Source organism: Lepisma saccharinum, chromosome 16 (assembly GCF_977018435.1).
Source record: "Lepisma saccharinum chromosome 16, izLepSacc3.1, whole genome shotgun sequence".
NCBI lineage: Eukaryota > Metazoa > Arthropoda > Insecta > Zygentoma > Lepismatidae > Lepisma > Lepisma saccharinum.
Window position 1 is genome coordinate 7,830,019 of NC_139244.1, and position 15,313 is coordinate 7,845,331.

At 36.6% G+C, this 15,313-nt stretch overlaps 1 protein-coding gene across 5 annotated transcripts in view; it reads right to left on the reverse strand.

Annotated features, from left to right (window-relative positions):
* The window catches only part of MTA1-like (metastasis associated 1-like), a 101,721-nt gene that overhangs the window by 9,030 nt on the left and 77,378 nt on the right, over positions 1-15,313 (reverse strand). For 4 of the 5 annotated variants that reach the window (XM_083137653.1, XM_083137651.1, XM_083137650.1 and 1 more), the window contains 8 exons: positions 14,344-14,532; positions 12,199-12,332; positions 10,666-10,769; positions 8,430-8,546; positions 5,973-6,053; positions 3,915-3,979; positions 2,812-3,037; positions 918-1,121 (listed from right to left, as the gene is read on the reverse strand). In XM_083137653.1, coding sequence (XP_082993779.1) covers positions 918-1,121; positions 2,812-3,037; positions 3,915-3,979; positions 5,973-6,053; positions 8,430-8,546; positions 10,666-10,769; positions 12,199-12,332; positions 14,344-14,532 — 1,120 coding nt within the window. The remainder of the gene's footprint in view (positions 1-917; positions 1,122-2,811; positions 3,038-3,914; positions 3,980-5,972; positions 6,054-8,429; positions 8,547-10,665; positions 10,770-12,198; positions 12,333-14,343; positions 14,533-15,313) is intronic. The other variant, XM_083137652.1, reaches the window with a different exon arrangement.

The following is a 15,313-nucleotide window of genomic DNA, read 5'->3' on the forward strand; positions in this document are numbered from 1 at the left end:
TGGTAATTTTCTTTAATATTTTACAACTTAGTGCAATATTGTGCCATTTTGTCGTAATTTTTATGGATATAAGCATATTGGAATTTTATATTGGAACGGTAGAATATAGATTATCATCAGTATTGGTAAATTTTATATCGGTATTTTATCAGTAACAGGCAAAATTTCATATCGGTCCATCTCCATTAAGAATGTTTCAATATTTAATATTTAAATTAATAATAAATATTTTAATATTAATTATTAATAAATTGTGAAATATTATCAGTCAATGACAATTCACTTGAGTGAATCCCTTCACTTTTATGCATCATGTTTAGTGGATTTAAACTGATCACGGGCTCAACTGGAAGCTCACCTACTTTTTGCTACATAGCTTCTATCTGTCCACCAATCGTCTTCGAGGGTGCGTGACTAGATGAGTATCAACAACCTCAGTTGTGAAGGAAAAGCTGAAGGGGTAACATCGCTCTCCCGTTACAACATTGCCAAGCATACGTCTGTTTTGTCAGTTGTTGTTATTAGCTTGTGTGTACAGTGTTTAGGTGTTTTGTGCACTAATTTCCTGTGCTTTGTGTACTAATGTACAACTTTTATCCAGTAACAGCACTGATCAACTCCCTCCTCCCAATTTTACAGTATGTTTGGCAACATTCTGTGTATCTGAAGCTCATTTGTTTCGTCCTTGTGACTCGAAAATGCCCGTTGTCAGTCGAAGGGAATTCAACTGATAGCTTATTCATTGTTTCCCAGCTGGGGATTCAGTCAGTATAAACCAATGTGCCTCCACTGGAAACAAACTGCAACCTCATGATTACAAGGTGACAGTGTTGACTGCCATGCTATCAGGGAGACTCTGAACAATAAAGAAAAGTCACTACATAAATCAACATACTTTGGCATTCAACGGGACATACCTGGTCCTTTTGGTGGCCGTGGAAAGGCGATATGCTCCGACTTGGGTATTTTGTCCTTTTCTGTGGGAGCCAACCAGTCTGGGACAATTAGATCTCCCTGACCAAGGACTGTGGCAATATTTGTTACGCTACCCCTCTCCTTTTTCCTGTACTTCAATAATTCCTTTAGTTCTACTATGGATTTTCCAATAATTTGCTGCTGACCTGGATAAGAACAAAGAAATATTTAAATATAGCATGCATTAAAGATACACATTAACAGTATTGTTATGTTTTCAAGATACACGATTGGGCCATTTGTAGATTAACATAACCTTGAGTGGCCTGAAGACAGAGTACATGTTCATACACACACACAAAATATTAGCATGCAATTAGGTAGGATTAGAAGAGAGTTAGGGCATCAGCAGATATCTTTTATCAGATAATACAACTTTGAATTTAACTGGATACTTTTCCAAGGTTTCAGAGCCGCGGTAGCTCAGTTGGTAGAGCATGTGGCTCCCATGCAGAAAACCCAGGTTCGAATCCCGGGGCAGGTGATCTGAACCAGGAATTTTTCCAGTCATTTCCCTGCTTCTGCACGGCTCTAAGATCCACCCAATAGGCACCTGGGGGCAACCCTGAGGGGTAAAGGTGGCCAGGCACGGGGCTGATCACATCATCCCAACTATGGCCGAGATCAAGAATATGTGGAGCTCTATACCTTACCTCCACATCACCCTAAATGCCTTCATGGCAGCACTGGACTAGCTTTAACTTTTTCCTCTTTATTTACCTTAATTCACAAAGGTTTGAGTACTCCACAATACATAACATGGCACACTCATGTATCCCTAACTTTCATTTCTTATAACATCAAAACTGGGAGATATACAGGGTAATTCAAAATGAATGGTACAACTTTACACAGTTATTATGACGTTACTGTTTATGATAAAATCAGACAAGGCATCAATATAAAGAAGAACTCTGGAAGTTTTATTCCCACTTAGCGGGCTTATTCTGCTTAGCTGATGCTCCACCAGGATTGTCAGTGTCGCAAAATGGCTAATGACCGGTAGAAGGCGTATTGTGTTGGAGCTATCGAGAACTGATTCAATCACAATGGTGCAAAGACATTTCCGCATGCTTTTTGGTAGTAATTCATGTTGTTCACACTCCGATAGAATTGCTAAAGTTACAAATGCAAATTTTAGTGACTTCGAAACCGTTGACGATGACTTGCTGTCTCGTGCATAGCAAGTACTTGATTATCATTTGGACCTTTTCCGCATTATACGTGGTTCGCATGTTGAATCCTTATAATGTGAGTCATGTGATTAAAAGTTCCAGAGTTCTTCTTTATATTGATGCCTTGTCTGATTTTCTATCATAAATAGTAACATCATAACTGTGTAAAGTTGTACCATTCATTTTGAATTACCCTGTATTTACACTGCTTTTGTGCAATATGAAGACTCGTCTATATATTTTTTTTAGGGCTGAATCAATACAAATACCAAAACTGCTTGAAAATTGTAACAATTAAGTTGTTAAAAATATTAGTGGGTGAGTTTTTCACTTTAATTGTAAAGACAATTCAACAGATACTTTCCAACACTGATACCAAAGGTCTCCTATTTTAACTATTTTGAATAGTTTTAGAAGGCCACAATGTTCAATTGTCAACAGTAGTCCCATTATTCTATTAGTGAGATCTGTTATTTTGCTCATCATTCTTTTGTTTTTGTTGAACACACTAGATACGGTTCTGAAATCTTACAGCATCATATATCAATTAAAAAAAAACACCCACATACATCAACTGATGAACAGAAAGGGAACAAGTGCTTGCTACATGCAAAAAAAACAACAAAAAAAAACACCTGCAAATGACGACTGCATTACTTACATTCCTGCTTGACTGCTGATATATTTATAGGCCAAAACGGAGCACGAGCTGCATGCCGAGATTGTACAATGTGACGACAGAGGCGACGTGAGATTCGAGTCAATGGAGTGGTGCACAGGTAAAAGGCAGTTCGCGTTTTCATGATTGGTCGCGGAGATCCTGATCGAAATGCCAACCCGTGAGCTGTAGCATAATGCCTTGCCAAATGCGCCTTCAACTTAAATTCCTGTTAAGAAGAACAAAACACTTCATATTCACAGTACATGATAAATGACCACACACATTTCAGTACATAGTATATTATATGGGGGACAGATTATCTGCATGTGAAATTGGTGAAATTACCACAATTTAAATGATCTGATATATCTATAAATAGCCTGTAATTTAGCACAAAATTCTGATATTATGTTACTATTTTTATGGATATGAACATGTAATTCAGAAGCCATAGTTTTGCAAATTAAATATTCAGTTGTTTTTCAAAGGCAAAACCCATTGATATGTATTAATCAATGTTAATGACACTACAGTTTAACATAACTGACATTTTGTATACATTTCTACAAAAAATATTGGCCATTTTTTGTCCATGCACACGTAACAGTGTTGTGAAGCAACAACAATTTTATGTGTGTACAGTTTACTTAACATATTCCTTTTTCCTTTGTATGGGCTATGAGTTCCACCTTGCAGTATATATTTTTTGTTCCTGTGCTTTTCATATGAAAATGTTAAAGAGTTTGACATCGCTGCCTTAGACATAAACCTTCAATCATGCTCAAGGCAACAGCTAAAAAAGTGCATTTCTAATTAAATGTGGTTTTTCATGTTTGAGATATTCATGCATAAATCTTGACATTCAAAGAATTCCCAGCTGGCTGAAAATCAGACAATCCCTTTGTTTTTCAACCCTGACAATTTAGTTCTTATTTATTTGTTAATTTATCTTTATTTTTTAAACTGGGGGCCCATGGACAGTTTTGTGCAGCACCCCATTACACTTCCATTTCTGTTTTATATGTGAATGTATCAACTGAAAGTTCTGAAATAGTGTTTTGTACAAACATTTGGAAAAAAAGAAAGAAGAAAAAAATACCAACCTTTCCACAGCTAATTATGCTACATCTATGTGGTCTGTGTGATGTCATACTGCTTCCTATCCGTTCTACAAAAAAATAACAAACAGAAGATTAATTATGGTTGTCAGCAATTTTGTTCACTACATACTTTTAATAAACAAAAGCATTTTTCAAAATTACAATTATTACAATTATTGAACCATGTGCTTCCAACCACTGATATACTTGAATGTTCTATATTTAGAGATTGATTTGGTTCTTGATTTTGAGGATAAATTATCACTTGTTCATAATTCTGTTACCGAGGTGAATTTCCTAATGAAAAGCATTGTGTGAAAAATATACTAAAAAATATCCAGGTAGTTTCTTTAATGCAGTATATTGTGTAATGCATGGTACATAATAATTACTACTAATCAACTAGAACAAACAGGTACAACTTATTTTCAAAATTTAACAAGTAATAATGTAACTTGGCATAAAAAATAATGAAGTGAATACTCTATATTTTGGTCAATAACAAAAACACAAAACAAAATAACACATATGAATAACTGTTACAAATTGACTGCACCAGTGATTAATTGGAATGCCCACGACTGTGAAATTTAGTAAAAATTGTTACAATTTAGCATAGAAATGCAACATCCCACTGCTTTAAATTTGAGCATAAGTGTTTTAAATGGTTTATGAAAGTCACAGAGATTAACTTAACTATTAAAAATCACTTATTGCTATTATTAACTATTGCACATACAGGGTTCCCACTAATTTTGCAGAATAAAATTTCCCCCACTTTTCCAGGTTTTAGGTACTACACAGTAATTTTACCAATCTGTTATAGTTTAATATACTAATAAATAAAGTGTTACATACTCAACTACTCATGTTAATCATAAGAATCAGTTTATCCAACACTGTTGAAAATTAATTATGAAAAATAAAAGAAAATCTTTTTATTTCAACTATTCCCTCCCCCCAAAATAAACCAGCTAGGAATGTAAGGTACAGTTCCCCATGACCACCGCAGAAAAAGTGAAATTTGTTTTATATTTGAATCCCAACAATAAAATATATTTTAAAAGCTTTTACTTTCCATAACTTTAAGGTTTTTGAATGCTTTTACAAAATTCCCTGTTTCTTTCTACACATTTTCCAGGTCAGTGGAAACCCTGATACAGCAAACTTTCAAAAAATACAAACTCGTGTACCAATTTGCAATTTCCTAATTTGGCAACTTTTGAGACTCAAATATCAAAATTGCAGGCTGACAATTTGGTGAGAAATTGTGGTAAAACCAGGGTTTTCAAGCCAATCTGAACCATAGCTAGATATTTCTACCCCTGGAGAGAAAACATTATTGGCCTCAGACACATACTACTTGGGGTAAATGTTTTCTTAGTTCACACCCACCTTGTTATCAATATCCTAAACATAAACAGCAATGTCATGAGCACAAAAAAGAAATCCAAAGAAAAAATTACATCAATTTCTCTCAAGATGCACTCCTTTACAACAAAAGCTATTTTTATTAAACATAGCACAGCTCACTCAATAAGACTGTTTTTTTAAACATGACACAGATCATATATTAAGCAAATTTTTAGATTTTCTTCTCTGCAAACTGATAATAATATTAATCTATTAGGGTGTTAATACTACAAGATTGATTGATTAGTTGTTTTAAGTCACACTTTATGCACAGAAAGGCTAATCGGGACTGGACCTACAGTTTAAAGTTGGATCTGAACCACTGTCTCTTCACCGGGTAACGAACATGGGACCCCTTAATCACAAGGTGGCAACATTACCACTATGCTATAGGGGAGGCCGCTAATACTACAGGAAACAGCATGCCTTTCCTTTCTTATGTTTTCTTATTTGGCAGTTCCCCTCTCTCACCACCTGGGGCAACCACTCCTTCCTAGTTATGGCTCCGATATTAATATGCTAATTCTGGTTGCATCACAATTTCTTGTATTTTTATGTCAATCTTAGGCATAATGCAACATTGGTACAGAGTTCATTAGGAACTTAAACCTGAATTTTTAATGTGAAGTACAATTCATATTCAGTTACCTAAATCTGCCTCATCTGTAACACAATTACCTTCATCAGACATGCTTCCTGACTTCTTTTTGTGGTCAGTCTCATTTTCACCTGCAAAGATACATAGGCAGAATGTCTCGGGTAAGAGTATTTTATGTCATGGTTACCAACAGGAAACAGATTTATATGTAAATACATATTTATATATGAAGCTAAAATCAATTTTTATTTACCATATTTGTACATTGTATTAAGTTTGGGCTCATATTTTAGTTATTCTTACATATTACATCGACATCCGAACAGCCTACCAACTGTTTACGTTTGCAATTTTAAAAAAGTTAGGGATGGAACCGATTAATCGGTACTCTATCGGTATCGGCCGATATAGGCATATCAGTGTATCGGTAAAATTACCGATTATTTTACCGATCAGATATATCGATAAATATCTGATAATTTAGTGCAAAATTCTGCCATTTTGTTGTAATTTTTATGGATAATCTCCATGCTCTTCTTTCTAAAAAGTAATAGTATAAATATTTAGCTTCTCTTGCACTGCAGTCATCTCAAAACACACATTTATTAAGGAGGTCAATGAACATTTCAGGTTCTTCAAGGACCATTTCTAATTTTATATCGGATCAGTAGAATATCGGTATCGGTAAATTTTATATCAGTAATTTATCGATATTGGTCAAAATTTTATATCGGCCCATTCCTAAAAAAAAGTTGAATCTTGGAATTACTGTTTATTTACAATTGTTTACAACAATACAGACTGAGGGCTCAAGCATTGGCTTCACGTTATTACAAACATTATTTTTGCAACATTGAAAGAGAGTCCCAAGTCGAGCAGCCCACTGCTAACCCCACCCTTAGGTGCCCGATGCCAGAAGCAACGATTTTGTGACACCTGTCTCTCTTCAAGACAGTGATGGTAATAGTTACAATGCAGAGACTGTATTTTATGTAGGCTGTGTAGTGTCATATTATTAAGAAGCTTCATATTTAACTCCATAATTTGATGAATATAACTAGATATGTATTTACATATTAAGCTACTAAATACTACATATAAATCTGTTTCCTGGTGATCAACAAAAAGCGATAATAAGCAATTTATTGGAAAACTGAAAACAAATGTAAATTCAAGATGATAAAACACATAACAGGGGTCTGGAGGGAGGGATGAATGCTCTCCTGGTTTCAGTCATGGTGCAGATGATCTGATCAGCACCATGATCCAGCTGCCGACTCTGGTACCTATTGATAGGGGCATGCATATTTCATTCTTGATGAAAACACAAAATGTGAAATAACACATTATAGTGTTAAATTTTCATGTTTTTGAAAGGTGTGAGGTGCATTTTGATACCATGTCTTGTCACGAAATGATGCGAAATAAACTCCTTAAACACAAAATTTAGTGTTTATTTACCGACGCAACACCTTCTGAAGTCTGAATTATCCTGAGTGTTATGCAAATAATGAAAAATTGATCAAATTGCTGTAAATGTTTGAGAAGCAAAAATGGACTCCTTTACACACTACAATTACATTCAAAAATTTACCAAGAGTTTAGTATTAAATTATTCCAGAATTATATGAGAATACATTAAAAAAGAAATTATGGAATTACACAATACCACATTCTACCAAAAAGGGGTAACATATAATGGTATACGCTTATTTAACATGCTACCAGATGCATTCAAAAATATAAATTCATTGCCAGTATACAAGTTGCATCTAAAAAGATTCCTAAGGAAACAATGTTTTTACACAGTGCAAGAGTACATCGACACCATAAGTGGCAGGAACAACAATAATAATGTAACATAAAATAAAACTGCCCTATCATTAGGTATTTATTTTCTATTTTTCCTTTGGAACTGCTTTCTGTTTGATTCCATTTATCTAGATGTAAATATAGGTGACTATTTAATGCTCAATATGTGTTTGTGTGCATATATATGTGTGTGTACATACTGTCATAGCAGTTGAAGCAAACATTGAATATAGAAATCAAATTTTTAGCCAATTTGTCAAGAAAATAACATTGAGCATGCATTTATTTTATTTTATCTTGTATCTCATATTATTTCTTGTATCTTATATTATATTATGCCTGTAGTTTTATAGATGTATTCTAACTGTACATGTACAACGTGACAATTGCCCAATGCTGGTGCAAAATAAATGGAAAACATAAAATTAGACAAATTGTAGTGCGAGATTTTTGGCCTGTAAAAGACCAAATTCATAGAAAAGCATCGGCTAATACTGACATCTCTGGTATTGGCCAATACCAATCCAGCAGCAACAGCTGTCCTGGTTAATATCAATGCAAATTGACAATAATTTACTCAATATAATATACTTCCACAATGCAATGAAAAATAAATATATTAATAATACAAAAACTGCAAATTAAAAATTTACCATTGAACAAAGCACAATAAATGGAGAAATACCAGCACATACCTATTCTTGAAGGAGCCTTCAAGCCACCATACTTTTTCCAATACATCCAACAATTGTGACAGAGCTTGCACTGCATCTGAGATGGGCCCCATGCATACCATTGGCTGGAAATTGTAACTGAAAAGAACATTAATACATATATTTGCAATTGAATTTAGTGTAAATTAAATCTAGCATGTTAGCTTTAAAAACTATTCACTGTATGCATAGCTCTATATGCAAGTTACAAATGGCAAAAACAATCTTTAACAACACTATGATGATATGTAAATTCTGCAGGCAACTCATGTAATACCACGCATCTATCTCTTTTGATGCAAACTGCGAGGAAGAGGTGAGGGAGGACCATCATCATACATGTATGGTACAGTTTCATCTAAGTTTTCATTACTTGATTCCTGTAGCTGAGATGATGTACACGTTAACACTCAAAAAGTTACATGTTATGTGTTCCCAGAGCTGGAAAAATAACTGGTTTCACTCTGGTAAGTTCACATTTCATTTTTCCACGGAGATTTCTTTCGAGATCGATTTCGCCACCCAGGGACATATATTAAATGCTACCTAGGCTATCTGCGAAGCCCAGACTCAGTGACCAAAATACAGAAAAAAATATCAGAAATGTGCATAAAATTGTTTATTTCAGTAAGAAGATAAACCTGATTTCTTAGGAGTTGGAAACATTGTCCGCTTTCTTCGAATTTGTGAGGTGGCTTGCGAGCAACTGCACTGGGTGATGGGCGAACGTGACAGAGCTATCTTAAGGATAACCCGATCAGTGTTGCAAACAAATTTTTCCCAGCATGTATTTTCCTCAGGAACGGGGAATTGAGGAGCCAAACTGTTACAGGAGAGGGAACAGGGTTGGATATGACGGGAAAATTCCCTCTGAACTTCCTCAAAGTCTGGGTCAATGTTGCAAACCAATTTTTCCCAGCATGTAGTTTTCCCAGGAATTTTGAAGCCAAATTATCACAGGCAAGGGGAAAATGTTGCATATGGCATGGACAAGACGAGTTGAAAAAGATGTTGTTGACCTTCTAACAACTCGAGTTACAGTGGGGAGAAGAAAATTATTGGCTGACCGGGAATGGTTTATGAGTGCATCTAAAAATTACAGAAAGGACAAGGACCATTTCTAGTCTAGATCGCCTTGAGTGGTCTTTAAGGGTTCTTGGTATGTGGAATTTATTTAGAGGCAGCGTGTGAGTGGATTGTATTTTTGTGAATGATACGTGCTGCGTTGTGTAATTAACTGAAATGAGGGACATAATTAACAAGCTGTCTGTTCGGCTTACGTATGACGATAAGCTCCAAATTGTTCTGGATTTTTCTTTTATGTCCACTTTATGCACAGATAAGCTAATGGGGATCGGACCTACAGTTAAAGTGGTATCCAAACCATCATGTATTGAACCCGGGACCCCTTAGTTTGAAGGCAACGACGTTACTACTGCACCAGCAAGGAGGCCCAAACTTCCAATCATGAAAATAGGTAAGTAGAAGTGTTATATTTATTCTCGTATATAGGACTACATAAATATTTCACAATATGGGCCTCTTATTTATACAAATGAGAATGAAATTCTTTCCTTACTGACAGTGTACATTTCCATATTTTATTTATGAGGTAATATATTTTTAATCACAATGTCACATCACTTCAAACCCCCACACCAAATGAACTAAAAAAAAAAACATCCCCACCAGCAAATTTTTGTTCATTTGAAAACTATGATATGGTGCAATAGCTCAGGTTTTTAATCCAATATATGCCACTGTCGCCACCTGTCCGGTAGCTTCGTCAGGCATCCACCAAACAGATATCTTTAGATACAATAGTTTCACCATGTTCGCGAGCCCAGTTATTTTCAATCAATTTGTGAAATTCATTATGACTTAAAGAGCATCCTAAACATTTGAAAGATTAATTTGGTTTATTTTACTTTATCTTTTTGCCACTTTTGGCTAATCACAAAGATGAGGGTGAGTAATGCTGTATGAAATTCATGAAGGAACACTCTCACAGAATACCGATGACCAGGTTGAGATTCAAACCTGGGACCCCTAGCATTGTAGCACAGTGTTAACCACTCCTGCATAGAGGTCATCCTTAAACTGCACAAAACTAAATCAACAGCTTGCTTCCAACTGCATTTACCTTGTACACTGATGCTAAACCAATATTTCAACAAAATAAAATAATGTACCATTTCGATCCAGAGCAGGGACTTACCATTGCATGATTCGCATGCCTTTCCACCAATTGATGCGTCTCCATTGCTGTTACCATTAACTATTCCTTTGTTGTTATTGATTACGGCTGGATTCGGTTTGTTACTGGAAATAAAATGTTAATGTTACAACATTTCTTGCACTACACTTTTATACACAGTATGCACAAAGAATAAAAACACACATGATAATACAAAGTATGAGCTGAAACCAATGCGTATGGCTAATATCAACAGTGTTGGTATCCAAGAACATTATCCCATGATGCAACAGTCCTTGAGGGTCAAGTCATACCTACAGACTGCCCACCTCACTCCCACATGTCTCGGCAGAGGTGGGCGATCATTCAACCAATTATTGGGTGACGTGTAGTCAGCACGATCAACCCCTAGTCGTCGTCTTAGGTTTCCGTGACCAGGTTACGCTTCTCATTCATAGCTCCCGGATTCCCTCACAATGGTGGGTGGCCACCAGTCCCATATACTGGCCGAAATCTCAGGAGAAAAGTTATTACGTTTCCCTCCGGAGACTCGAACCAGTGTGCATCCCATAGTTCGAGCCCAAAGCCTCACCCCTTAGACTGCATGGTTATGGTCTAGGACATCCAAGAATATTAATTCAAATTTTTTGTGTACACCCAGAAGAGTATTTGCTTTTTCCGTGAATCAAATTTTTATTGTGCACACATGCAACATTCACTTTTGGCATGAACCTTTACTTTATTCAATCTCTCAGCACAGTGTGTGTGGCTTTGTCAGGAGACTGTACAAGATTTGGGTAAATCATGGTTAAAAGATTAAAAAGGTTCAAAAATGAGGTAGCAGTCATCCTGTCTAGCTGGAAATTGATCTTCAACCAAAATGGCTAGCAGTACTTCCTGGTAAGTATTTGGGCTCGTGATACACTGCTTTTTCCAAGCATTAATTGCCAATGTAATTGAGCTGCATTTAAATATTTTTTTAATGTTTTTTTAGGATGGCAAACTACACTATTACATTGAATTCAATAGGTTTGCTAGTACTTTTCATGAATTTGGCTTCCTGTGCTGAAATATGTGTTTGGATAAACCTGACTTTTGTTTCAATCCCTTGCTATCTTATATGTGTTCCTAATTTCATTGACTGATTTGATTTTTTTTACTTCACTTTTCTGCCACTTTTGGCTAATGAGGATGAGTGACGATATGAAACATATTGTCATTTTGGACTGTGTTCTCTATTATATTCCTGGACATCAAGAGATAGGAACACAAGCCTTTATATTCATAAATACAATAACAAATTGACAAATTGTGCTACTAAACAAACATACTAACATTATTAGGAATGACCACGTTTAGATCACGAAATATGAAGGACCCAGGTAATAATGAATCCAGGTACCCAATTCCAAGATGCAGATGCAGGTACCTGGTTTGGAAAATTTATGGCTATCCCCAACTAATATGCCACAATTACCAAATTAATATAATGTAGATTAATCAGTTCTATTCCTCCAATGTATAGAAATTCAGTCCATTGAAGAATGTACTTACTAATTTGGAATGTAGACTTGTTTTAACTTAGACTCTGCTTCCACTGCTTTAACCCGTTTCTGTTGAACATATCTATCAGTTGTCTTCCACATGTAGTAGTACTCGATTATGTTTTTAAGGGTCTTCCAAGGTAGCTGAAATAGATGATAGTTGAAGGGTCAAAACTTTCAATAGATTAAGTGAAAAATTGAAAATATCACACACTGCCTATGTCTAAATTCAATTTTTTTGAAGCTGAAATTCTGTGACAAGCTACTGCTGATTATCGGGTACATATTTTTTCATTATACTATTGCTGCATCAGGTACACTCATGATGTTCTTTCTTTCTTTACTATGAGTTTTGTGGTGTCCACATTGGCAAAGGCTATGTATGTATGGGGAAAACAATGCCAGTAGTTGCGGGGAAATAACCCCTTATCTAATTACTACGTAAGTTAAAAAAGGGATGTAAAATTACAAATGAAAGATTGTAAAGGGACCTGCACAGAAAACATATTAAAAAGGTAAGAATTCACTAAAAATTTCCTCACAGACAGTGGAAGAGACCAGCTCTTCTCAAAAAAGCTATAAACGTTTTTTAAAACATTGTCGTCTTCTCCCAACAGGCATGGGACAAGGAACGCCAAGCAGCAGTGGTGGGTTTGATAGCACAAATCTTGTCCCCCCTTACCTCATGTGTGGCATTTCTTCTGCACACGGCAAAACAACTTTGTTATCATAATGATTATTTCACGTTCATATCTGACACACATACGATCACATGACCAGTAACATTACTTCCTTGTATACTACATGCCCAACACATGCAACAACAGAAAAATACATCTCAAAGCAAGAGTATTATGTAAGATTTCTAATTTCTACCATCAGACAACACACATGCATAATACCTAGTCATATCATAAATTCTGTTACAAAGTTAGAGGTCTTGCCAACACAGAGCACCATCACTGTTCAAAATGGCCACCTCTGGCCCTCACACAGGCCCGAAGTCTCGGAGGCCAGTCATTGATCACAGCACGCATGGTCTAGAGGGGAAAGTCCTCCACTGCCTTCACAAGAGAACGCTTGAGACTCACAAGGTTTTGATGCCTCTTCCTACAGACCATGTCCTCCAAAACGGTCCACAACCTGTAGTCCAATGGGCTGAGGTCGGGCCTACTGGAGAGCCAATCAGCCAAAGCAATGAAATCCGGCACATTCCTCTGAAGCCACTCTTGTGTGGTCTTTGCCTTGTGGGCTGGTGCCGAATCCTGCTGGAAGCTCCACGGCTCATTGTCGAACATGGTGCAGGTCAATGATTTCACAAGTGGCTCCAACACTGTTGCTGGTACACTTTTGCAGATGTTTTCACACCATGTTCACAGAAGTGGAGGTCGGTTGTGCCATCGTATGAAACCCCCCACCAAACAATCACTGAGGTGGGATGATCGCCTCTGAGGATCCGTGCCATGTCTTCACGAGCTTCCTGGGATGTCGAGGCATAAACACGATTGTTTTGAAGATTATAAGACTCTTCAATCTTGAAGATTTTTTCGTCCGTGAGGCTCTTCTGCTCCCTCTGGACCTTAAGTTGTGGAATGAGGAAGTGACCAGTACTTCGCCAGTAAGTGTGGAGTCCTAGTCACTTTGAAGCTCACGTGACATCGGCATTTTCGAAATGTTCAGCTCACGAGCCATCACTGCTTGTTTCCTGACAGTATTTCATCGAATCCACACCACCACTGCTTTCACGAGCTTATGGCTCCTCACGCTGTGACGTCTAACTTTCCTGGGATGGTGCTCAATTGTCCCCGTGTCACAGTATCTGTTGATGGTCCGATGCACGAACATCCTGATGATATTCAGCTATTTCAGGGTGTTGAAAATGTCTGATGGTGATTTGCCAACTTTGTGCAGTGCGATTACTGCCACACGGTTCTCCTATGCACCCCATTCCATACGACTCGCAGTAAAATTCACCTTTCCGCTACCACAGCCAAACACACAATGATACTGGTTGTTGTTTGCGGGGTTACCTTGTCAACCAGTGTTGCCATCCCTGTCTAAACTTTGTAACATAATTTATGATATGACTAGGTACATGTACTTTAAGATGAATTATTGAGTTTATAGTTTGATAGAGTTTCCCCCTTGCACTTACAAAGTCTTGCCGAATGTCATTGAAATCCTTCCCGTACTTCTCCAAGGCTTCCTCAAAGAGATTCGCCTCCGATGCTGACCACTCTTCCATCTCGTCACGACAAAGCACTGGCCCCGTGGAAGGTACTAATGAACTTATAGCATCAGCAATATTGTACCCATGCTTGTGTAGAGTATCCATGGCATGGAACTGAAAGCAAGAATAACAAAGTAACTTTTAGCTATAGTGTAATCAAGAAAGTTAGCAATAAAACAAAAAAAGGTCTAATAAATAATGAATAATCTACTAATAAACCACCGATATACTTATACTGATACCATTAACCAATTTCTATCAACCTGATATAAAGTTGCAAATATTTCTAGAAGAACGTGAATGAATTACAGTAAAACCTGTCTATCCCGGAACATGATGGTTCCGAGCAAAATTTTCCATCTTAACAGTTTTCCTTCTTATACAGGGTTGACTTTAAATACAGTATAGAGCGCTGCAGGAAATAATGGAAAGACAGATTTACATTTCGCATTACTTATAACATAAGAGTACTAATGCATTTACGTACATGAATAAAAATGCGATACAGTCGCAATAAGCATAGCAGAGATTACAATTATGTAACTACACACCATGTTGGTACACTTTTTACAGTATTGTAAGAACGTACAGTAAGTACTTATGTATCTTTTCGAACCCGGGACCCCTGGCGTCGTAGCGCGATGTGCATAAAGGGGAAGAGAAATATTGAAAGATGGAATAAGAGAGGTAAAGAAAGATTGAGATAAGTGAAGAAATAGAAAGAAACAAAGAGAGATAACAAGAAAAATAGAAAGATGACGAAAGAACAGAGGAGAAATAGACAAAGAAAGGTGGAGAAAGAGGGTAAGGGATGAAAGAATGAAACTGAATCGTAACAGCTATGAGTATTGTAGCGCATTCTTTCATATCGACAATGTTACCGATAAGCAAGTGG